The sequence below is a fragment of the Triturus cristatus genome, chromosome 7 (genome assembly GCF_964204655.1).
Source record: "Triturus cristatus chromosome 7, aTriCri1.1, whole genome shotgun sequence".
In the NCBI taxonomy this organism is placed as follows: Eukaryota; Metazoa; Chordata; class Amphibia; order Caudata; family Salamandridae; genus Triturus; species Triturus cristatus.
The window spans coordinates 787166735-787193203 of record NC_140590.1 but is presented as its reverse complement, the minus strand read 5'-3'; the positions used below and the strand labels follow the sequence as shown (position 1 = coordinate 787193203).

Genomic DNA, 26469 nt, shown 5'->3' with positions numbered 1-26469 from the left:
TCGGATCAAGTTGCTGCATTTTCATACCAGAAAATTCGCCGTCAGTATATAAAGCCATAACTCGCCTTCATAAGATTGTAAGCCAGATACACCAGAGTCCAGGCACCTGGACTTGGTCCGGTTGGTTCTGGGGCATGTTGTCAGCCAGGGGATGGAGAATCCTATCCTTCCTAGGTATTGGCTTTCTCATACTATTCAGTTGCTGCTTATGTTTACAATGTGGGCCAGCGATTTGTGGTCTGTGTGCCACCTCGTGTATCCCACATCCAAGTTTTCGTTCGAGATCCCGGAAGAAGAAAGAAGAACAAATGATGCTATATGAACAGATCGATGGATTGATGAAGATCGATATCTCCTGAGGGTCCGTAGGGGACAAGGAGGGAATGAGGAAATATGAATTTTGTGATCAGTTATGTCCCCTATCGTAGACCCCAACGGCTCCATGTGCATGCTATAAGTACATGTATGTTCCCTCCTGCTCCAGTTTTGAAGACGCAAATATATGTGCGTCCACCGTCAACATGTCCTCTTTCAGATCCGCCATGAATGGGTCAGATATTCCATTCCTAAGTATGAAAGGCCACCGACTTTATGTGGTTCACTTTCCACATTTTACAGATTCAGGCGAGTAGGCCCGAATTCTGTCATCAAGCCTTTTTCTGCCTTCTGCCTCTGAAAGCTCCAGTCTGAGCCTGCATCTGTATCCATGAACTTTGTCCTACTCCCTGCGCGGCTAACGGTGCCTGATCCAGCCTGTCGCCTGCCAAAAACTGTATTTCACCTTCAAGATTATCTCCTCCGCTCCTCATCCGATGCATTCCTGTCTAGTAGTTTAAGTAAACATTCCTCCAGCTCCCGTGCACAGGGCCAGGCCTCGCTGCCCTCATGCAAGTAATTCATAGCCCCGTTACCATGGAATATTCCTACCCCCTCGCATCTAGTGTAGACACTTAGACGCTTGTACACGCACTAACCGTCAGTATAGAATAGATTCTATCCTAGAGACCTCTCCTTTTGGATAACACAGTTCTTTAAACATAGGATATTAGATATGATTTGGGATTAGGTTGACACGACCCCCAGACTTCTGTCTCCACATGTAGAGCTAAATGTCAAGTCCCCTTCACCCTCTAGTTGCACGTCAATCACACGTCATGCGGCTGCGCGCGCATCTCTGCCAACTATTTCTGCTGACATTGCAGGATTCTCTTATGGATCCACCCACTTGTGACATCATGTATGATGACGTTTATTAAATTACGCCCATAAGACCGCCTCTATTGGTTACGTATGCACAGTTTATCTGTATTATCAGCTGTTACGCCTCCTGCATCTGTTTCACTGTAATGTATTTTCTATAAAACTGCTTATCTGTCAATAAAGTATGCCCTTCCTTCCTGAACTTTCGTGGTGATGGAATAGAATGCCTACAATTCGAATTGTATTCCTTTGTATAGGAATAAAGCCTTTTAAAACCTCTAATACCACGGATTCTGCCTCTTATATTTACTGAGTTATTCTTAATAGACTTTACCGCATAAAAAATAGTACCGGTAATGAAATATTTACCACACATACATCACTGACTCATTCTTGCATTCTTCCACTTACACAGCCACAGTAAAGCACACAGACAAACTTAACAACATAAAGCAAGATAAATAAATAGAATAAAAGTAGAAATAAAACATGCTCCTGCATAAACATGCAATGCATGATTTTGCAATAAAAAAATCTAATTAAACATAGCAGTGGGTGGCCACATTGCAATGGTATTGTACTAGAGGCGGGCAAGTCAACAAAATAACTGTGAGAGCCGAGCCAGAACCAAGTCAAGGGTCTGGCTCGGCTCTAAGAGCCTGTGCACGAGCCGAGCCGTGCAAACATTTGCTATGTAAATCATGCATAAAACATCACATAAAATCTGATAAAGTCTTTTCAAAATTAAAAAAGTAGATTTCTTTAACATGCAGCAGTTTTGACATTAACTAGTCACATTACACCCAGAAGCTGACAAGGAGGTGATATGATTGGGGAGTGGATCTCCCTGATTCAAGCGATATTATTGGGCCGCGCAGCTAGCTGCCATCAACCAATGCATTTATAGGTCCCAAGGGGACCCAGGATACCAGATGGACAGGTGTCTGTTCCCTGATGGGGATGTCACGAGAGTGCTATACACCAGACCCACCAAACTGCAACTGACAGGCAACATTTGCACACACTGTCCACGTATCGACGGCAGCTACTAAGAGTCTAGGCTGGGAGGGATGAATCACACGGGCCACCCCACTCTGGGACAGCTAACAAGTATATTTGAGCAGTCCAATGAAGTTCAAAGAATATCTTGCTTTTATAATCCAGTTTATTCCATGAGAAATCAAAAGTAACCGATTTTTCAACCATGCAGTTTTTATCCGATCCTCATAGTTGAAGGAGTGCCTGTAAAGGCTTCGCTCACAGACACATAAAGATTCAAATTCCTCATAGTTCAACGTGGAGATTGTTTTGTAAACGAACCTCCGGTGTTAGAATAGCCGAACGTTCCAAACCATGCGTGCTGGCTCAAATAAAACCACAACAAATGTGTTGAATATTTTTGAATTGTGTCACGTGATAAACCCATATCACGCGACACACAACCAGAGGAAACATGAACTTCATTGGACTTCACAAATACGCTTGTTAGTTGTGAATCCTGGTTTGGGGAACCTGACGAGGCTCTAACTGTTACATTATAGACAACTAAAACTGCCAGGTCTTCTGAAGGGATTCCACCAAGAAAACTCTTCTAGCCGTAGGGTTTGTCAAAGGGTGTAATCAACATCAAAATGATTTCCAACAAAGGCGAACTGTAGGAATTCATGTAGCATAATATATGTCTGCAGGCTTGACTAAATCACATCAGGCCTACTGCCTTTGTCATAATTTTCCATAATAAATAGATTAGATCGATAGCATATGAAATAACGTTTTCCCAATGAATCAATCAGGCATATAGCCTTTAACTTGGCTTGTTACCATAACCAACTCTGATCTACTGCATTGGGCATATCCTTTCCCACGAGGCAGCCTTCAGGTATAATGTAATAAAATTATAAATATGCACAGAATTACAGCTCTTAAAGCAATATCCCTCCTCGGAGACCCTAATAATTATTATCATAGTGTAAATCTTCTATCCCCGCTTTTTATCAAGTGGGGCATAAACACCAAAACATTTGCCTACTCCAGTAATCTGTGAGATTCCATGTAAAAAATACCTGTGTGTAAGCTTTAGAACAGTGTAATAACAACCCATCCTAAAATTGCCTTTAGCAAATGCTGTTTACAATAAATAGGTTAGGCTTACTGGGTTTGCCATAATTTTTCAGAATAAAGAGATCAAACATATGAAATGTGATATACCTTTTCAGAATTAACCTAAAGGCCTACAGCCTCTACTTTTGGCTTCTCACCATCAGGAAAACAGGTCTGCTGAAGTTTGCATAAGATGGCAACCATCATGTGTACAGTTACAAACTTACAAATTTGTACAAAATGATAATTGGAAAAACAATATACACCACCTCTGGAAGGGCCTTACAAAGATTGCTGCAGTGTAAAATATTCTACCCACGTGTTTTGTCAGGAAGTGGACCAACACCAAAACCCTTGCCTGCTATGGTAATCTATGAGATTTCATGTAGCAAAAGACCTGTCACAGCCAGGGGCGTAACACAGGCCCCCGCAGCCCCCGCAGTGTGGGGGGCCTCTAAGCTGCAGGGGGCCCCCTCAACACAGTATTCAGGCCTGGGAGCTCCGGAATAAATCCAGAGCGGGGGCCCCTCCTATGGCATGGGATATAACTTATCTTTAACATAAACTTGGCTAGTCGCCATTATCAATGCAGACTTTCTATGTTGAGCACAAGCTTTCCCACAAGGCAAGAAGGTGCAGTATAGGCACTCTTTTTCAGTGGAAGCACACATTGTCTACCCAATCAAATGATGTACTAAAGGCAGCAAACGTATAGCCAGAGCCTAAGCCCCTCTACCAGTAGTAGTTCTAAGTGTAAAACCATCATTTAAGAAGTAAAGTATCCATTCACAAGATCTTCACTCAGAGGTTTGGCATCTGGTTTGTGGAGAGGCAGGTTGAGCCGAGATCTTGCCACAAAGATTTGGGACTATCTGATCATCTCTATCTGGATAAATCTGGTCTTCAATTTTCTTTTACAAAAGAAAGGATAGAACCCATCTATGGTTCACAGATATGGAACAGTCCAACCTGCAAACAACTGTTTATGTCTAGGTATATTATGATGGGCCGACTTATGTGATGTTGGGAGTTATACAGTAATGTCAATTCATATATAACCCTCCTGGCCCTCACTACTACTAATAGCATAACACTGAGCAGTCGGGCAGCTGATTGAAGTTCGCATAGGATGCATACTGGTTTCCTTATACTGCTTAACCAATTTACCATTGCATAATACAGATGTGTTATGCGTCATGTCCATCACCCAGTACTATACCAGTCCACAGCAGTTAGCCACCCATCTCTTACTGAACATGCATGGAATAACGGAAGAAATCTGCATATACAGCACTAGCACTTCCTCAAGAGGGCGTTCCCTTATTTGCATTGGGGCGTGGCCCCATGCAAATGAGGTAATCCTTTTGCCTCTGCGCCCACACCATATTACAGACTCAGGCGCAGAGGGCAAGAAGCTCTCAGGAGGCGCACTCAGGCCCGGACTGGCCGTAGGGGGCACCGGGCAATCCCCCGGTGCGCCGCACGGGTGGGGGCCGGTTTTGGACCCCTGGGAGCCGTTTTTGTTACAGGACCGTTTTTGCAGCATAGCTGCAAAATCGGCCCTGTAACAAAATCGGCCGAAAACCGGCCCTGGCAAAGAGCTCGGCGGCACCCCCAAGCCCCGGGGGACCGGCCAAGCACTTTGCCAGGGCCGGTTTTGGTTCTCAGTCCGGCCCTGGGCGCACTGAGACTGTGCAAACTGATTGCAGCCCTGTGGTGAGGAGATAGGGGGTCTCATGGACCCCAGAGACATCCCTTTGCAGGCAGGTGCAGTCACTCACTGCACCCGCCTGCAAGGGGATCTCTAATCCCCTTTAAAAGTGCAGGCGTGTTGCTGCCTGCACTGTGAAAACACTGAACGGATTCAAAGCAGCCTCTCTGTTTTCCACCTGATTGTGCTGCCCCCAGGGCAGCGCTAGTTTGCGGCTGCCCTGGGGCCAGAGCATGCCCCCTAATATGGTGTATTTTCCTTGATTGCACCGTGTGCACATTTTAAAAGGTGCGTCTGGCGCAATCAAGGAAAATGTGCCTTATATCTAATACGCACCAGATGTGGGATGAGGATGAGTCCACCCCAGCAGCTTAACACCATTTCTCCCTTTGCCTGCTCAGGTCCAGAACCTTTACCTCGGAATGGAAAGCCCAGTGCTATAACTAGCTGGATGGCCTATGAATAGAGGGACCTGCGGGGCTGTTGAAAGCTGCCAGCGCACAGAAAACCATAAACTGCACGCCTCTCTCTCACGCATCCTCATCTATCGCACCACAAAGTGCTGTGCCCCAGAACACGATACCCGCACTTAGGTAGCCATAAAGCACGACAGGGATTCACTTCCCAAACATGATCAAAAACAAAGACAGCACATTTTCAACCACACACCCTACATGAAGGCAAGCGCTTCAGCCCCCACAGAGAGGCAATAAGCGCTGCGTAAATGTTTCAATACAGTACAAGTGCGAACTAGGAACATTGCTGAAACCTTTTCCGTTAACAGGGACGCCATGTTTACTCGCTTCTATTATCTATGATCCTTATTTTGGGATCTGCCTGGAGTAGAGTAGTCACTTTTATTAGTGAATAATCCCGTGAATTTGATAATATTCAGAGATTCTGAAGGGGCTGGGAGATGTTAATTGCAAGCAGGTCTCGTATGTCTAGTTGCATACCCTGCTGTGGGCCCCTGGGTGGAAGGTGCCCTATGGCTGTTTGCTTTGGCTCTGCCCTGGAATCCGACTCTGGTGACGGGCGCCATTGTCCGCCCCTGCGAGATTATCCCTCAGTAAGCCTCGTGCGCGCGGCACATTCTTGCTCCGTGGGAACGAATGTCACCCGGTCACGCGGCATTTCTCCATGGTGAGAAAGTGGCAACGCTTGTGTAGCACGGATAGTTAGTCCCGGGATATTGCAACGAACGCACACGCTTTTACAAGACCAAGTATATTTTTCAGCATTGTACCAAAGTGTCTATATTTGCACCAGAGGTTTTCTCGGCGCTTATGTGTAGTGTGATTTCAAACCGCGGATCTTTTCCAAGGATGTATCGAACCCGAGAGATTGTGTGAGGAGGTCTTCCATATAGTGCCCTTATTTATTTCTTGCAGTTTTATATAAAGCCAACTTGGCCCAAGAGAGTTAGAGCGCTTGCTATGGCAACCAGACATTATACATTTAGGCACTGGAGAGGTTAAGTGATTACTTTCTCCCAATCGGTATTATCTCGAAGCTGAGATTCGAAACTGATCCCTATTCCAAATGTGGTAGCTCTGCCCGGTGAGCTGCATCCCATAGGCTAGAAATGTGTCAAAAGCCTAATATTACATCAATAGGAGTCTTTCCGTTTCAGAGGCCTGTTCCCGGGTTTCGTCTAGGATGAACACATGGCAAGGGAAACCCAAGACAGAGGACTCAACTGTTTACCTGTTCAATGTGCTGTTTCAAACTGTGCATTTGTAACTCCTCTATAATTGATCCAAGCTTTATGGTGTTATTTTATACTTCGCATGACTTAGTTACCTGATGTACGCCATTTGTCTTGTCTCCTAGTGATGTTGGCAGTGCTTAATTTGTAAATAAATAAGTGGCAGGGTCTTCGCCAGGAGGCCACCGGACTTTGGAGCACACATTACACTGACCAACTCTTGCAATGACAGTACCAACACAGTCACTAACTATCATACACCTATAAATGTGACATTTAAGACCCCCAAATTTTGGGGGGCAGATAAACGTCATTTTTAATGCATATTGAAATAATAAACAACTGTTGTTGTGCTGACCTCTAAATTAGACAAACAACGCCACCACGTGGCAGACTGTCATAAGTGCCGGTGTTGACAATCCAGTGCCAAGCATCGGAAACCACCAGCTCAAATTAGGCGCTGGATGTTGGTGTCTTGGAGTGTGGCATCAGAAACAGGAACCTGTTCATGGCTAGTGCAGACCCTACGGTTTTAAACATGAGGACAAGGGAAGACATGAACACTGCAGAACTGCATCACGACGAGAAGTGGACAGGCAGTATACAACAGCACATGGCAACAAGAACCACAGAAGTACAGGCACATGCTCTCAGAATAAAGTGTTACACCTCAGCACACTGCATTAGACAAGAACCAGATGAGTATATGCAAGCACTTTTAAACCCATGCAAACACAACAGCACACTGCATTAGAAACGAACCGTAGGCGTGCATGCAGGAACATGTGAACAATGTGTTTCACCATATCAGACAGAACGAGACAAGAACCAAAGGAGTAGATGCAGGCTCTTGTAGAGTCAGGCATTATATCAAACACGCAAAAGGTGATGCGAGGTATGCTTTCAATAAGTCTAACCACTGGCAATGGCCCATCTTGTATTCCAACCCACCGTTTGTTGGACCACCGTGCCACCTCAGTTTGGACCCAGCCAAATGCAAGGCAGTCTTTACCCCCAACAAGAGCAGCTCAGCCTGAACTGCAAGGCCAGGCCCACCCTGAACCGCAACACAAGCAACCCAAGAACAGTTGCCCTGATTGGGTTTCTTCAGTCGGGTATAGCTTGGCACCAGTGGCACAGTGAGCAAGGGAACCCCATCTGGGCATTCCCTTGGCCACTTTAGATGTTACATCAGACACATAAAAGGTGATGGGAGGAATGCTTGAATTAAGTCGAACCCCTGGAAATCACTCAGGATAGCATTCCAACACATCATTCTTTTGCCCACCATGCCACCTTAGTTTTGCTCCAGCCATATGGAAATTAGTCTTGACGCTGTTTCAATAGCAATAGTTCAGCCTGAACTGCCAGGCCAGGTGCTTCATGAACTGGCGCACATGTAACCCAAGAACGGTTTTGCCCTGATTGTGGCTCTTCAGTCAGGTGTAGATTGATTCCAGTGGTGCAGTGAGCACAGGAACCATTTCTGGACCCACCCATGGGCACTTAATTCAATACATCAACTACACAAAAGGTGATAAGAGAAATGCTTGCACTAAGTCTTACCACTAGCAATCAATCAGGATAGCATTCAAACCCATCATTCTTTTGCCCACGATGCCATCTCAGTTTGTATCCTCCATATGTAAATCAGTCTTGGCCCTGCTGCAACGGGACCAGCCCAGCTAGAACTGCCAGGCCTGGTTCTCAATGAACCGTAACACACGCAACCTAAGACTGGTTGCACCCTGATTGGAGCTCTTCAGTTAGGTGTAGTTTGGTACCAGACATGACACAACAACAGATAGCACAGTACATCAACCAGAGCAGTGCGTGCCAGTACTTGTAGAACCAGTGGTTTCACCACAGCACACCGCATGTGACATTAATCAAAGGAGTACATGACAGTACTTGTAGAATCAGGCATTACAGCACAGCACACCGCACCAAACAGTCAGAGGTGTAGATGCAGCTACTCAATGCACAAGAGTCAAATCAAAGGTGACCACTGCACCAGATCAGGATTAGATTTGTACACTACACAACAGTGCATCCTGAGGACAGAAGAAGAAATGCACAATATGCGACTGACGACCCACTAAAACATGTATTTGGTGCTGTGATAAACAGGAAACTGCTTTTTCCCAAGATCAAAGTGGAGTTCACAGCTATACAACACCACAGGCCTAAATATATGTCTGCTGGAGAGGTATTCCCAGGGAAGATATCATTTTGCATTATCACAACTGGTCTGGTAGTTCCACACTCGAAATTGCCGGAATATGGGGGAAATAAGCATGATTAAACCAATCACATCTGGTAAAATCTCATGCACCTGGTGGTCCTGGTAAAGGCCCAGCCCAGCCACCACCATACTTCCCTTTGCCCAACCCCCCGCCCCCTCCTCCCCCGAAACCTGATATTTTTGGGTCCACATGATTATTCCTTATTCTAGGGACAAAAACTCGTAATTGCATGGTGCAATTACTGTCTGTACTAGGTGATTCTGGCCTTGGTACATTTGTCTCTCCTGAACCTCTCAACTCATAATCTGACCCCATGTAGACTTGTAATGCTAGTCCACATTACTTTGTGTCACTGGTCCAGTCGTTCTTATGCCAGTGGCAATGTGTCTTACTCCACCCTGCCCTAGCGACTTTCTAATGAGCTCTAAAGAGTTGAATACCACACGGTAAGACCTGTTAGTCTAATTGAAATATATGATCAACTGAAACAAGTGAAGAATATCTTAGGCTGCATGTGTATTTGAGATGTTTTAGCATTTAAAGGATCCTGCTTAATAACACGATGGTTATCTGGGCTTGGAGCTAACAACCTGGCGGTAACTAGACCCCCTGGGATAGGACCCCGACACACTCACAGCCACTTTCAAGGCCCAGTCAGACATCATCTTGGGGGCAGTAGAGGGAATCTAATTCTTTTAAAGGATTTGATACCTTGCACAACCTGTCCTCAACCTGAGAAAATTTAAATTGCATCTCTTGTTTAGGAAGCTACTTTCAGCTACCAGAGAGTTCTTAACGGTGTAATTACATTTTTGTGTTGTTTATGTTACGTCTCATTATTTTGGAAGATTGGTTCATATTGTCTCACCATGAGCTGGAGAAGATCATTAGTAGTTTTCTGCCCAATGGATGCCTCTCTCTCTTGTCTAGCAAAATTGTGCCTGTCCATTGTCCATCTTCATACTTAGGACAATATATACCCCTGCAATGGAAGGCTATCTACCCAAGTGTTTCAGGCAAGCATGGATTAAACAACTGTTGAAGAAGTACTCCCAAAGCCTGGTGTATCCGGCTACTTATCAGCCAATTGCTGGAGCACTGTTCATGACAAAAAAAATGGAATGGATGGTTATCAAAAATCTATCACATTGTTTGCAGGCATATAAGTTACTGAGAGATCTTCGGTCAGGCCAGGAGGGCCACTGAGACTGTACATGTGAGGTTAGGAGAGAGGTTACTTAGGTGGTGGATCAAGGTCAGAATGTAGTTGCCAGACCTGCCTGATCCCTTTGATAATATAGCTCATGTGATATTGATGGGAAGAGTAATGGGCATACATTGAGTGTCATTACATTTGTTTAGATTGTTTTTTGACTATTGACTCACTAAGGTGTCTAGTAATGGGGTGATGACACCACCTGGTGGCACCTGCAAGTTAACACCCATGAGTTGTTCCTACTGGAGCCGGTGCCTTTCAACATGTGTGTGAAACATTTACATTACTTGTTAATGGTGGTGGATTCCACATATATGGAAAGGACAGCCACTTTGGCATCGAAAGACACAGAACGTGCGTTGATATAATGTCGACTGGCCGAACACGCCCTCAAATGCATGAGCAAACCAAGAGAAACCAGTCTTAGTATCACTACTGTGAAGGAAAATTTACGCTGCCCTGAAAAACGTTCTTAGAACATGTATGTATTCAAATCACATATGGACTAGGACAGATTGCCTTCCTTCTGAAATTGGGAATGAGTAAATAAATTCTCTTTGGCCCTGAAGAAGGCCATCACTGGGGAAACGCATTGGCTGCGCGGAACTGTTCTTTTCAATCAGAAGACTTTGAATAAAGAATCACAAAAATCAAGGAAAAGACCTCTCGATTCATCTATTCTTGTCGCTAATGTAGCAATTTGCTTTTACTTATGCCTCTCTCTACTATTCTCTACTATTTTTTTAGGTCTGATCCCAGACCTTTTTTTATGTGCTGCGTTGCAAAGTTTCTTGGCCAGGCATGCCCTATCAGATGGAAAACCCTCTCAAGAGTGGCACAGCACTAATTCGATCAAGGCTGTGATGAAACTGCCGCAGGGTTATCAGGTCGCATGGCCAAGCTATAACACAAGTTCTCATGCACACACACTTTATCCATAAATAATCCCTGCTGCTATTTCAAGAGAGGCAAGAGCCCTTTAGCAAGTGTAATGGGGGCTCTTAGCCGGCCCATTACAAAGATTTTTATTAAAGTGGAACAATACGCAGCCTTTCCCTCCATTTTTACTGTATATAATGTATATTTTTATTGATATCATGTGTAATAACTCTTATCTAATTGATCACGACTATTGTACAATGCGTCGCAGGTCTGGCAGCTTACTTTGATGTATTGCTTGTGCATATAACTCTTTATGTTGCTGTATGTTACATCTATTCTGTATTGTATTTATAAAATGTTTTTATAGCTTTCATGACACCAGTTGTCGAAATGAAGCTTATACAACAACTATTTTTATACACTTTGGCATTGATTGTGAGTCTCCAGGATCAGTAACCCCATTAACCTTCGACTGATCGAGTTCCTGCTCCCATGATTACAATACGTGTGATACAAGACCTAGTTTAACCAGTTGTAGAAGTGCACCCATTAAAAATAATGAGCCTCCAGGTCAGGCAAAATAGGCTGTTTTTGCCCTGGTGTGTTATATATGTATGATGATGTGTTTGTGTGTGTGTATGAACTATTCTAAACTATGCCACTGGCCTATACTTGGAGTGGGCTTTTCCACGCGGTAGGGAACTCCACCTCTCCCTAATGTGATTTATTCTCTTCCCTAGGTGTGGTGATGTGGGAGGTTTTCACAGAGGCAAAGATCCCTTTTGAAAGTCGAACAAACGGAGAAGTGGTTGAAGATATTTCTGCAGGACTCCGGCTGTACAAACCTAAGCTGGCCTCACACAGCATCTACAAGCTGATGAATGCCTGCTGGATGGAGGTGAGTGGAAAACAGAGGCATGGAAACAGGCTGACCCAGACACTTCATAAACTAGGGCCTTGTGACGGGTTAGCACAGCAACATCACTGGTGATCTGTACCTAGCACCAGGAGACGAGCACACTTCATTCACTCAAACCTCGCTCTAGGTTAGCTCAGGTACGTTACCCTTCCAAAGCCCCCACTCGGTGGCAGATTGACACAGTAATCTCTTTCATCTACAGGCAAAGCCATGCAATAGGCACTCAGTGACACCACCTTGTGACCAATGGATTCAGGGATGTTGCAGATCAAAATTGAGGTCTCTCCATAAGGTCTAAAAAGTACCATGTGCCTCATTTATCTCATATCCAGGGCCTGAAAATAAACAGTGGGACCCCCAACTGTCGACAAGCAGGATCGGAAGAGAAAGGAACCAATGGACATCAGAATCTGGAACTTCAGTCTGTAGTGAGGATGAACTAGGGACCTCACCCACCACAAAACAGTGATGGTGATGGCAGATGGAACGCTAGCCAACTACAATTAGGACACAATGACAGGTTGTCATTTCTCAACCATAGCCTGGTTATAAAGAAAAACACGTGGGGACCTCAGCAATATATAACCAACGCCTGGAGAGACTGACTTAGGGGTCTCACCTAGTCATAACCGGAGCAAGGAGCCCGGTGGAACAAGCTCATTGCCTAAAACCTGTGTTCTGAGACAATCTGACCAAAGTGCAGCCCCCACCCAAAACCAGAACCCATCATCAGACACTCTCTGATCTCAGCCATCTACAAGGGTCTAGTGAGAGACCTCACACACCCAGATTCAGGGACTGGCAGGAGGCTGCCTCAGGATTCTCTCAATGATCATTAAAAGTGCCTGGTGATTGGCAGATCTGGGATCCTCACCTCTCAAGAAGAAGGCCAGGTAACAGGCTGAGAGTTGCCCCCTGCACACCTTAATCATGGTCCCAGAACCATGCATGCTGAAGAACCTCATTGTCTACATCTGGAACCCAGGCCTGACCAGGGCCACCCTGATATGTTATCAAAAGTAGCCTGGCACACTGCAAGGTTCCCTCAGGTTTATCATGAATGCAAAACCTCAGGATAGGGTAGACATAGAACTAGTCGGTGAGCATCCCCATTTTCCTAGAAGGCTATGAAGGAGCATCTAGTGCTTCTATCTTTACTCCGCAGCCACTATTTAGAATTTGTAGACTCCTTGAGACAGAACATAGGAATAGTTATTGATCATAACACTCCCATTGGCCAGTATTGACTTCTCACTGCCAATAACTAGCCTTTTCTAGAGTTCTGATTCTTTGGAACAAACAATTACCAGATGCAAATACACACAAAACCGTAGTGAAAGAACCAAAAGAACCACTAACCTTTTGCCTCTCTCCTTACTAAGATCTTTTGTCGTCTATATTTGGCCAACGGGCCGATCTTTGGGCATATGCGGCAGAGAACTCCAGTGGGAACCCGTCCGTCCCAGGTGTCTAACCCCTCGTCATTTTCTTGATGGCTGTGTGTATCTCCTCTATCTCTAACGGATCATTTAACTCCACCTGTTGTTGTGGGGTGTGTAAGATATCGAAGTATCTCTCAATCGTGGCAGCATCCATCTCACTGCTGGTGTCATACAATCTGGAGTACTATTTCCTGAATGACTCGTTAACTCCATTATGGGTATTTACTATTCTCCCTTGGTGATTTTTATCAACTGGGGTCTTTGGGGTCTCGGAGCGCAGAAGCCAAGCCAATAGCTGTTCTGCTGTATCCCCCTCCAAATGTTGTTGAGCTGTGTCATCCCTGTAAACTATTTTGCAGAGGCGTGTAAGGGTTGTTTTGTATTCTGTCCTCTTTTGAATCAACCAGGGTTGAGCACCAGTTACGCACACCGAGGGGCATTTGAGCGGGCAGATATCAGTTTCCAGGGACAGGAGTTCACAGCGCAGCACTAATCTTGCACCATAGATGGATTTAATGCGGATACCCCTCAATACAACCTTAAATATGTCCCATTCAACTAGGGAGTTCGATGCCATGCCCTAATTTTCTAGAAAATATTGATCCCCCATGTCTCCTACAGTGGTCCTAAAGGCAGCGTTGCCTAGCGCCTCCGCCATGAGGTGCCATGTCAGTATTGCTGAAGGCCCATTGCCCCAGCGAAGAGATATCTTAAGGACATTATGGTCTGACAGTGTGCATCCGAGATATTCGGGAGACCCAGCCCTGTTTACCAGCTCCAGGCTACAGTATAACAGGTTGATGCATGTGTGTGTGTATTGCTGTGAAGTGAGAATATTCTCTTGCCTCTGAGTATAGTAGTCACCACCTGCATGTGTGCTGCCCATTGCTGTAGTTGCCTCGTTGTCGTTGAGAAGGAGGCACTGACTAAAGGGGCGGATAGACCTATCCTGATCCATGTCTGGCACAGTGTTAAAGTCACCACCAACATACATGGTGCATGAGCATTAGAAAGAAGGGAGGATCCTAGAGAATCTATGAGTGTGGCTTGATTCAAGCAAGGTGCATACAGCGCTATCAATGTGAGTGAGAGACCACCCAAGAGCCACTCCAGAACAACAAATCTGCCCTCTGGGTTCACAACTGTATTGTGCGTCAAGTAGGGGACACCCGGAGACACCCACATGAGTGCCCACCTGACATAAATTGAGTATGTGGTGCCTACCAGTATGCCTCTCCACCTCTTGTTGAGTTTGGACTCTTCTTCACCAGTAAGGTGAGTTTCTAGCAAGCAGTTAATGTGTGTGTGGCGACATTTTATGTAGGCGTGGACCTTATAACATTTAACATATTTCATCATCCTTCTGATGTTCCATGCCAAAATATTATAACTAGGGCTAGTGATAGGAATGTTGTCTCCCATGTGGAGAAGGGGTTTTGTGGTGTGGTAGTATGTCCCTAATCCTCCCAGGCATCCTCCTCCCTCGGTTCCACCCTTGTCTCAAGGTTAAATCTGGATATGCACATACAATATTAAAACGTAACTTGTGTAACAAAGCAACATGCTCTTTCTACTGAGAAGATGGATTGTTTCCCACCTAGGGCCTAATTCACTAACCGGTCCTCCAGGAAGAGCTCCATGATTGGGCCTTCAGCTATCTCAGGCAGACTGACTATGTGAATGTTATTACGATGGGAGCGGCCTCCTGCATCATATAGTCTCTATCTTAGTTGGCAGACCTCCTCCTGTGGAGCCTGGATATGTGACTGCGCATCTTACACTGTGGGTCGGAGTGTTGCCATAGTGGATTCAGTCTCGTCCACCCTTTCCTTCAATTTCATGTTGTCCACTTGTAGGAGCCCTATGTTGATTGTGAGTGCATCTAGTTTGGTCTCCAGGTGGGTTTTAATGTCTAGAATGGCGGCAAGTATTTCATTGAAGTCCCTTGTATAGTCACATAGGGTTTATTCCATCCCCATCGTGTTGAGAGTGCTTTAGTCAGATATGATGACTGGAGACTAAGGAGGCCTTCTACCTTTGGGTTTCACCATGGTGTCCCTCGACGAGGTCTGGTGTGGCCAGTGCGGTTGGCTGTAATGATATTGGTAGTGTTTCTCTAACCCAGCCTCCGGAGGAGATGTAGCCCATCACAAGGTAGGCCACATCATGCAGCAGGACCCCCTTGGCCACCAAGTAAGTGAATTTGCCTCCCATGTGTATATTATATGACCACAATAAGGGGGGACAGTGGCAGCCGTTCCTTGTTGTCATCCAGTGTGATCATAGGCGGATCTGGAGGCGTGGCCCGTACTGACTGGGCCTCCCTGGTTCTTGTGCACCCAGGACAGTTGGGCTCCTGCGAGTCGGTCCACAATTGAAAGAAAGGAAGAAGGGCAACTCGTCCTACAGGGCCTCCCACTCTCTTCCTATGTCCTCCTTTGTCACAATGGCACCAAGCAGTTCAGAGAAGGTCTGGACAATCACCCCTCGATGCAGGCTTGTCTGTCCCCACCTCAAGTGCAGGGTGGTCATGGGTAGATGAAAGATGCAGCAGCATTGGGACATGTGGATGCTGGGCCTCCGTTTTTTGCACCCACCAGCACCGGCTGCGCAGTGCGTGTATCAATCCTGAGTCGCTAAGGGGTGGGGGCTTTGTCGTTGGGTGGTGAGTGCCTTAATTCTTTCCTGTGCCTCCTCTCTATTCAGAGTCTGGCTTTGTACTCAGTCCGTCATACCACTGGGCCCACCTCATAGGCTGCTGTCATGATGAGCAGGGTGCAGGCCTGCTCATTGTGTCAGCTACTCGCTGGAAGGGGTGGAGGTTGTAACCGATAGAAGCGGGAAAGTTCAGAGACCTTGCTGAAGGGCCGCTGGCCATCCCCTGGACCGCCACTGCCCCTGAGGCATAAGATTCAACCTCAGGAGACCAGGTGCGGGTCCCGAGGCCACTCCGCACCAACCGCATGCGTCCTGCCCTGCTCTTGCCCCAGCACCTCAGCATGGTACTCCACCTAGCACGTCCGCTAGCATTTAGCAGTGGGGGCTCCGGTGACTGTGTGTCTGTCAGGTGCCAGCAGAGGGGCTCAGGAGTCTTGCAGGATATCTTTTGCTGGGGCTGTTCGTCTGAGTTCAGGTCACAGTGACCATCCCAGCTGCCATCTTGGCCACGCCCCTGGGTAAATAGAGACTCTTAGTGGAGATCCTGGAAAACAAAAAGACAAAACCTGCAGGAGGGGCTTCCTGCCAACCCCAAACATTTGAAATCGACTCTCAGGGAACCTAAGACTGATCCCTACTCTGCTCTGATTTTGAAGGTCCTTTAAACCCGACAGTTCAAAATGGCGCCATGAATCTAGCTACCTGCAATATCGGGGCTATACCCTATCACCGTCAAGGTTTATTGTTAATTTACTTTGCTATTTGTTTCTTGTGACGCTAGGTCCACGTCATATAAATTCCTTCAATAAATCAATAAATGAGCTTGTGCTCTAATGGGTGCTTTAGAGTGTGATGAGATCTTCTGTGACAATTTACAATAATCGAGTATCCAAAGACTAGAGACCCTTATGCTTTAAAGAGATGAGAAGATTCTCACAAACTTTCCGATTTCCCATATAAACTTGTTTGTAAAATGTATTTCCTCTGACAGCACGTTGGTCTCTTTTGTAGGTAGAATACTTGCTTAAGGATCTGTCATCACTAAAGCACATTCTTCCTCTCCAGCTTGAGTCGCGTATTGGCGCTCCCCGCATGGAGCCTGGTTTGCAGAACCCTTTGTGATTTGTTGATTTCTTGCATTTACCCTTTAATTGTACTGCTGTAGGTAAGGAGTATGTTGACCAGCTTCCACTGGGTTACATCTCCTCCCCAGATGTTGCATCTCTGACTGTTAAGAACAAGCACTGGCAACTCTAATAGGTCTGACATTGCCTTCCAGCCTTTTGGTTTCTCAATGTTTGTGTTTTGACATGGGTTTTCCTAAATTGTATTTTTGTTGGAGCTGCCAGGAGCTCACCGATATAAGAAAATAGTTGGCTAGAACTCAAAAACTATTTTGTCTCAAAATATGGTAGTCCTTGCCACTGGAGCAATCTACTTTGGTGTGAATGTGCTTCTTGTGAAGCAGCAGAATTCCATAACTCACAGTGAAGTTATGAAATGGCTGAAGTGCGCTGAAGCACTGCCCCTCACTGTATATTGTTAAAAAAAAGCAATGAATGAAGACAGCTGACCGAAAGCCCCTTTGAGTGAGTATATTATGTATACAATTTGGTTAAAATCAAAAGGTCTTGGCTAACCAGACCTAAAAATGAATGCAGGTAACTCGAACAGGTCTACTCGCTTTGCATGGTGTATTATTATGCTTTATCACACAATTAGTCCAGTCTTTCATTCTAGTTCATTCAAATGTCTAGTTGCAGCGGATGATCATCGCCCCACTGCTTTCAAGCAGTGCAAGAAGAGGAAACATAAAATGATAATAACTTTGTGCTGCTTTGCGGGCTGGAGGGCAGGGATGCTCTGATCTCAGAGCAGGGTAGGGGAGGAGTGGTTTGACCGCTCCTAAGTGTGCAATGAGTATTGGGTCGGCCCTCTCGGGCCGCCCAAATCAGGCATGCGCACTTTCCCCATTCTCCATGCAGGCTGCATTATAACCTGCATGGAGAACATGCCCAGGCCCCCATCCCCTGGTTGAGTGTCAAACCAGGACTCTCAAAACCAAACACAAAGCTGCATTGCAGCATTGTGATTGGTCAGGGGAGCCTGGGTGCCTACCAATCACAACGCTGCATTGCAGTGTTGTGATTGGTCAGTGGGGCCTGGCTGTGCTTCCTGATTCTTGAGGAGAACATGGGGCAGAGACGCGGGTAAGTTAATTAAAAAAAAAATAGCTTTGCGCATCCTCACATGACTTCCCGCCCCCCGCGTACCCCCGTGCCTGCAACACCCCCCCCCCGTGCGCCCTTCCCCACCACCCGCGAGCCATGCCGGCCTCCACTGATAGTTGCTGATGTCTGCATTTCATCTGTCATCTTGCGAATATACCTGCAGTCTGTGGTAATGAACGACAGAGTATATTTTTTTGTGCTACCTGCATTTCGTTTTCATAAAGCTTGCAGAACCCTCTGCCTCAACAGTGGTAGACCTCCAGTTTGAGCATCTGCTTTTGACCCAAAGAGGTTTAAAACTCCATCTTGACAACGTTTTAAACTTCTGTACGTACCTTTTTTTCTGATAACTGCCCTGCTGTATCATAAAGCCATAAACTCTGTGGAGCTGGCTTGGGGGTAGCAAGGGTTTGTGACACTCAGCTGTAAGGATATGCTTCATCTCCTTATTCTAGGGTCTTCAACTCTAAAAACCCATCTAGAACTAAGGCTGCTCAATTGATGCCCCCCCTGGGGATCTTTGACCTTTAAGCTGTTGGGGGTACTGTCTGTGCTGAAACACACAGGGTCTGATATGTGAGGCCTAAATAGATGCTAGCCCTGAGGGTTCCATGTTCCCACACCCACTTCACTACTGGGAAGGACAATAAAATCCCCTCTCTCTTCTTTAACCTTATAATAACTCTCTTGATGTAGGGCGTCTTTTGGTGGGAGGTGTCCGTCTCAATTTTATTGAGCTCCAATACCACTGTCCTTTCCAGTTTTAATTGTGTCACTTTGCTATTGCTATGGCTTCCCTTGAAATCCTTTGTGTTTTCCCACTCCTTACTTTCTTGGGTTGACTATCATTACAGCCAGCACCTATGAAGAATGGAAGACGCGGTAAGGATGTATGTGCCCTATTCGAGAAACCAGAATATTTAGCAAAAGGTGCCCACACAAACATGCTAAAATCTTGGACCCGTGGATCGAATTATTTGGCCTTGATATTTAAACACATGTATTTCCGGTTTGGTCTGACTGACTGCTAGACAAAAATTGCGGTGCCTTATTAACACATATGAAAGATGATTCATGTGCAATTTGGTAATATTTAGCTCAGTTATATGTGGTCGCACTGTTTTACTACATCTCACAATTAATTAAAAAAAGAGTTATAAAAAACGAATCTCAAAAAATACATTTTAAGAAACTCAAACTATACGATATATAACCAGTTAGGTAACAAAAAAATAACATATCAGTGTTCCTAGTCATCGTAAAGCGCAATAAACATGAGTGAACTTACAGAACCTTCAGGCAATGCTAAACTTTGCACTGATAAGGAAGAGAGGGAAGAGGGCCAGACACCACGGCTGCTAATTGTCAAGGGTGATATTGGATTGGGCAAGAGCAGCACTCATCTTTAGTATCGTGGCATTTCCGTTGAACTTCAGTTTCAAAGTTAGTCACAGTTTTAAATCTCTGCTGCTTGAAGTAGATAATGTGGATTTGAGGCCTTGTGGAGTTGTTGTCGCAAGGAAAGATGGTTTCTGTTTTACTTTAGAAGGAGCCTGCAGCCTTTAAGGCCATTACTGCCTTACAGAGCTCTGTCATGACGACGGGGCAGACTTGCCGTTTCTTATTGCCCCATGTTGAGCAGTGTACATATCTCGTCTGCTCTGCTGTGTTGGACCAGCATGCATTGAATGTGTGTAAGGTGGGTTTCTTTGTTAGCTTTAACAGTGCAACTGCCCCCAGAACTCTGCAACTGGCTAGTGGCTGTTTGTGGTTTGCAGTGAAACACAGCAAGTGTGCACTTTTTAAGGTCTTCAAATGCACGCCCTGTGCTGCCTGCAAGGGTCATATATCTCTGACCAGGCCCACACACAGTCCCTCCTGCCTTCATTGAATACAAACTACACATTTGTCCTCCCCTTCTGCTGACCATAGGGTTCCCTTTTTGTGAGTTTGATTCTTTTTTTCTTCACCCCCAGAAACCTGAAGACAGACCGCCCTTCGCAGACCTTCTCTGCCAGCTGAAAGAAATCTCAGAATGCGAGCTGTAAACCAGAGCCAGAGCATTTGGGCCGCCAAGTCCAGAAGACCAGAGCTTCATGGAGCACGCGTGTCACCCACACCAATGCAGATCACCTGACACGTGGTGCAGAGCCAGGCTCAATAAAAGCAATGGCATCCCGGGGTTCCAGCAAAAATCATGAGATGGAAGGAAATCTCCATAGGATAATCAGAGCTTTGCCTGTGGTTGAGCCATGAGACTGGTTACCCAACCTTAGCAAGGTCTGCTGCAGGAGGCAGACACACAACCAGGCTCGTGGATCCGAGCAAGACAACAACACAACAGATCCAGAAACTGTGTGTCTTGCACCACCATAGAACGAGTAGAGCCTCGTTTTCAGGATAGTGTCTTGTCCTGGATCCAATGCTTCTTTCAGGCGTTCTCTGTCCTGCATGACGAGCCTGGTTGCAGGAGAACTAGCCACCGTAACGAGAGGCTGTGGAAATAGAATCCTTTTTGGTTTTGATCCAATAGGTCTCTATGGAGACCCAGAGCGAAGGATGACATTTACACTTTAGGAATTTAGCAGGAAATAATCTCAAAAACAATTTCACACCCTTGTTTTAATATGAGATGCCCGCTCCGACTTTGTTTTCAGGTATTTTTCTCTGTAATGATCCGCTGTTGTATAGCAGTTGTGTACAGTCCAGAACTTCTCCTGCATATTTGCCTCAGTGATTTGCCCTATATTGTGTGTAACTTATTCTTTAAATGTTGTTGATTTTATTGCCTTTCATTTTGAGATGCCGATGCTATTTTTTGGCTTTGTTACTTATGTGTAAATAAACTTTTTTCATATTGCGAATGCTTAATGCTTTTCTTGTGGCAGCAAGGTACATGCCATCAAGCAGTGAGTGAAATATCAGATTTCTATTTCTAACCATAGTAGTCAACACATATATTTTTACGGTGAGGTGAAAGTGTTCTCACCATTTTTCAGGGCTGTGTGGTATTACCTTTTAATTCATAATTCCATCCTATGTTTCACAAATATAAGTTTAAGATTGTTAGGAATAAAGTTAGAAAACAATGAAATATTTTCACCTAACAAAACATGTAAAACAATAATCCTGTAAAAACAGGTGAGAAAAACAGGAGTACATGTAACATGGGGAAGCGAGGATGCTTTGCACAGCATCGTAGGCATGGAAATTAAACTAGCTAATTAATCAAGGTCTTATTTCGGGTCCCATAGCACTTTAGGACTGAAGCCAGTGTTCTTCTGGATATGGGAAATTAATTCCGAAATATATGAATGACTGTACCAACATTCCAACCCGATGGAAGGTAAGATGTTGAGGCAGTAAGGAAGGCTTGCGTGTCTTCCTTTTCCTTAAAATTAGTCTCTTACTTTCCATAACTCTCCTGAATAATAAGGACCTTTGGAAGCAGCTAAGATGTGCCAGGCCACTGTTGTGCATAATACATTAGCCTAGAACATAAACAGCATATCCTTTTCAACAACGATATGCAGCCTGTCTGAGACGCGAGTTGTATAAAACATATTGACTGCTGCAGAGTAGGTGACATAGATAGGTGACCTTTCCTAAATCTACAACATACACCAGATTCCATCAGACCTCTATCAAACATTCCCCCCTGAGGGGGAGGGTTCTTAACTACTTGCTTAATAACCTTAATCTTAATTTTCCATCCACTCAATCCTGTTACACCAGTTTGATGTTCCTGCAGTATTACATTTGTTGCTGTTACTCGAGTTAGAATGTCCATGCCCCATGTATTTCAGGAGATCAAACTCTAGAATAAAAATCTTTCTGATTAAGTTGTATCTGTTTGAGAAAGCAGTGGACCTCAACTGTTTCAAATATTTATGGGATCTGATCATAGTTGAAGTCACAGTTCATCTGTAACTCTAGAGTCCAATTTCCAGTAAGAACTGGTGAAGCTCTGGGTTTCACAGATGCCCTGTGTGCTTTGGGTGCCACATCCACTTGGAAAACCTAGCCATGATTTTCAGTTTTCGAGATGTGGACCTATATTTGACACCTCAAGGGTCTTCAAGACAAGTTGGATCTGTAACTGTGATCAAACTAGACTATTTCCCAACTAGCCACAGACAACCATATCCCATCAGAGCTGTATGGCCTCCAAAACTCGACTTACTTGGCTTGCCTGGGCCCCTTGCTGCTTCTATCGTGGGTTTTGAGGCACCAGTGTTTTTTGACCAGTGGCACCCAGGGTCAAACACCTTTCATATAGAGGCCATGTTATATAACAGCAAACTTATAATACTGGATTTATATTGCCTGCCACATTTGTCTCATTGCCTAAGACTTTATAAACACCATAATAGGATAGACAAGTCCTGAATACATCAGTGCTCGTACAAGAGGAGCGTTCTCTAAACAGAAAAATAAGGGTCCTGCCTGCCGTTTGGAATCCATTCTTGTTGGCGGGTGTTCACTCCAATGGGGTATAGACCCTTGGTTTCCCCATTAAATGTCTTGTTCAATATATATATATATATATATATATATATATATATATATATATATATATCCTGCTACAACTCTCCTTCTCACATTCACCATCCACTGGAGAAAGACAGCACTCGCGGGGGGCCGTTCCCAAAGTTTATTCACTGGAAACTGACACGTTTACAAACAGACGCGTTTCGGTAACAACCTTCATCTATGTTTACATAAATGAGTGCTGTCTTTCTCCAGTGGATGGTGAATGTGAGAAGGAGAGTTGTAGCAGGATTTGAATGCGGGTACACCCCCGCACTAAGGAGCACCCGCTACCCGCCTGCGAGTGCACCTGACTGGTGTGTCGAAGCAGTAATATATATATATATATATATATATATATATATATATATATATATATATATATTATCTACTGGCGGTCGCCAGTAGATAGTTATAGTTAGGACCGTGTTTCCATAGGAAATCTGAAAATTCTATTTTGAATAACTTTGGCGCCGGTTGACGAATCTTCGCGAAATTTTCAAAACTAATGGGGCTCCGCTCAGCTCCTACCCTGAAAGTCTCGGGGGGATTCGTCAAGCGGGGGCCGAGAAAAAAGGGGTTCCCAAAACGCATTTTCCCATGCATTTTCTCATAGGACCTTTAGTCGAAGGTACAGCCCGAATGGCTGAACAGAATTACTTGAAATTTGGCAGAGAGGTAGTCCTCAGGTCAGGGATGTGCCTTTTGCATATATGGAGTCAATCTGTTCAGTAGTTCCTGAGAAACTTGCAGTTAAAAGCACATACATATCTATAGCCGCGCACCGTGCGAGCACCCTAACGTGCGCGAGCGTAATTCTGATTGGTGGTTACATGTTAGTCAACGTTCAAATCGGTCGAAATCAGGAAGTGTCGGCCGCCATTGTTTTCAGTGCGAGAGTGAAAAAGGAAGGTGGCGAACGTGAAAAGGGGGCAGGGTAGAGAGTTCCTGACCCCCTAGCCTTTGTCAGGGGGTCCCCGAAGAACCCCGAAGGCAGAATTTAAAAAAAAAAAAAAAAAATTTAAAAATTTAAAAATCGAGGGGGTGCGCGCACCGTGCCCGCACGGTGAAAAACCAAAAAAACCAACAAAAAAAAAGATTTTTTTTTTTTAATACGTAGTTTATTGTAAAATAAATATATAAAAAAATAATAATACATACATAACTTAGCATTTAAAAAACCGTACAAATTCACTGAAAAAACCATAGGTTTCACACACGTTATAGTTAGGAATTAGCATTTAAAAAACCTTGCAAATTCACTTAAAAAACCATAGGTTTCACACATGTTATAGTTAGGTGGATATTTCACTCGTAAAAAACCAATGAAATTCCCCCGTTATAGTTAGTTCAGATAACTATAATTCGCGCGACCGCCACTGACCATGTCATGAGTGATGTAATATGTGACGTCATGAGCAGGATTGCGGGCGCGCGAGTTATAGTTATCTGAACTAACTATAACGGGGGAATTTCATTGGTTTTTTACGAGTGAAATATCCACCTAACTATAACATGTGTGAAACCTATGGTTTTTTAAGTGAATATATATATATCCAAAACAACGAGGTGCTTGCTGAGGAAGAGCCCACAACAGGTGAGATTTTCTGAAAATACTTTAATGGAGGTTGCTGTACATGTAGAGAAAGCCGTGGTGACACACTCAATAGAAGTCCTGCTCCCCGACGCATTTCATGCTTACGCACTTAATTATGTGCTTCGGGCTGAATGTTCAGTAAGACGGCATCACGTTATTTGAAGCACTTATGTAATTAAAGTCCCTGCCTCAGTGGGCGTAGCCACAACAAGTGGCATTGTGGTCTTCGTAGTGTCTTCGTCCTCCTCAGTGGGTTGTGCGCCATCTACCCCAGTATTATATAAACCAGTGTTACCCAAGTGGGTTGTGGTACACCTTTCTCCTCTTCACACCAGCACCTCAATCCTCCAGAAACAGCCACCGTCCCCGCCACTGCAACGCCGAGTGACGCTGCGGCCGGTCTGCAAAAACAGCAGGGCTCTTCCGCGGTATATATACTCCACACGCCTGCCTTTGGATATAGACAGACTCCAGCACACTCAAGTTCGCTCATAGACACAGTTTATTAAATTTTTCCTTTTTCCAGACTGACAATCCTTTGTTCAGTGTACTTGAAAACAGCCAACACGTGTTTCACCCCCTAGGGCTAATAGGACCTGGGACTTTCTCAAGGACCATCATAGGCCCATCATCAAAGTGTAAGTGGGAAAACTAGTTCACATTGTGCAGACACTAGGCGTGAATCTGATACAGGTGCCATAGATAGTGATATTAAGTGGTCAAGAGGAAGTTAAGAAATTAGCGAGAAGTCATAGTGAGTGAGAATTATTTACACATAGTTCTTAAATTAGAGTTGATTTTATTTTGGAAAAATATCCTGAAGGTTTGAGTGCTAGGCTCTGTCAAGATGAGAGTATGTTAATATTACATGCATCTGTCCAACTCTATCAGTACTGTATGAAAGTGAGTTAGTATGTTTGATGTTTTATCTATAGTAGCATGCATTAAATCATAAGAAATTCAAATAAACGTGGGCCCTTGCACCGTAGCATACCTTACAATTTGCAATATTAGATTCTTCACATTTCTTGCCAATGTTGCCTCACAATCCAAAACGTATCTGTAAGTTAATACAATCCGATAAACTTATGTAACATTATAAGCGATTCCATTATACACCTAAATTCCTAGGTCATGGAATAAATAATATCATATTTTTTATTTCCTTTTCCAACAAAGGAACCATTTAGAAACGGCTCCATTTAACAACTTCATAGCACTAGGATCAGGGTAATATTTTTGACAATATTAAGCATTAAATCTCATTTATGGTAGTGTATAAAACTTGCCAATCGAATTTGAACATGTTTATTATGGAAGAGAAATTACACGAAGTTTCCCATTGACCACGTATGTGCCAGTCATTTGATAGACCCACTCTGTTCTAGGGATAAAGCCATGGTACTTTATTACCAATCAGACTTACTTGCTATTCAGTTAGTAGTTGAGTATATTGTTATAGTCTATCATGGTTTGTCACCGATTGCATTAAGATATGCGGTAGGTAGGGTGAGACACTGTTTAGCACGTTTAAATCTAAAACGTTGAAAGGCATATTTAACTCATAACTCAGAAGCAAAGGTGAGGTACATGGATAAGTGTGAACATGTTCTTATTATCTGAAGTGGTGCAATAACCAATTTTATTAAAATATACGTCCATAAAGGAAGAGGAAGCGCTGATCACGTATGAGTCAATATTAGATATGCGCCTTAGTCTCGACTGGCACTCAGGCAATTAAGCATAAGAATATTCTTCATGCTCGATTGGAGGCATACTATGGGTTTCTGGATGATCACCTCAATCAGTTTTACTGAGACTGTGATCTTGTGCTTTGGACTACCAGTAACTATGCTGGACTGCTAAGAGTGTTTGTGAGTTTACTCGTAATCCTCAATTAGTGACCTGTAAACACAGCTGTGCCTTTCAGCCCTGGTTCACTCATAGAGTATGCAAGCTGAAACTGGTGAAATTGTGGAAACCGAATGGGAAAAAATATAGAAGTCACAATGGTAAATGCAGGGTTACA

At 44.5% G+C, this 26469-nt stretch overlaps 1 protein-coding gene across 1 annotated transcript in view; it reads left to right on the top strand.

The window, feature by feature from the left end:
• Positions 1-21177, top strand: part of ITK (IL2 inducible T cell kinase) — a 242359-nt gene extending 221182 nt beyond the window's left edge. The window contains exons 16-17 of the mRNA XM_085617606.1: positions 11804-11961; positions 20290-21177. Coding sequence (XP_085473732.1) covers positions 11804-11961; positions 20290-20361 — 230 coding nt within the window. The 3' untranslated portion in view covers positions 20362-21177. The remainder of the gene's footprint in view (positions 1-11803; positions 11962-20289) is intronic.
• The last annotated feature ends 5292 nt before the right edge of the window (positions 21178-26469 follow it).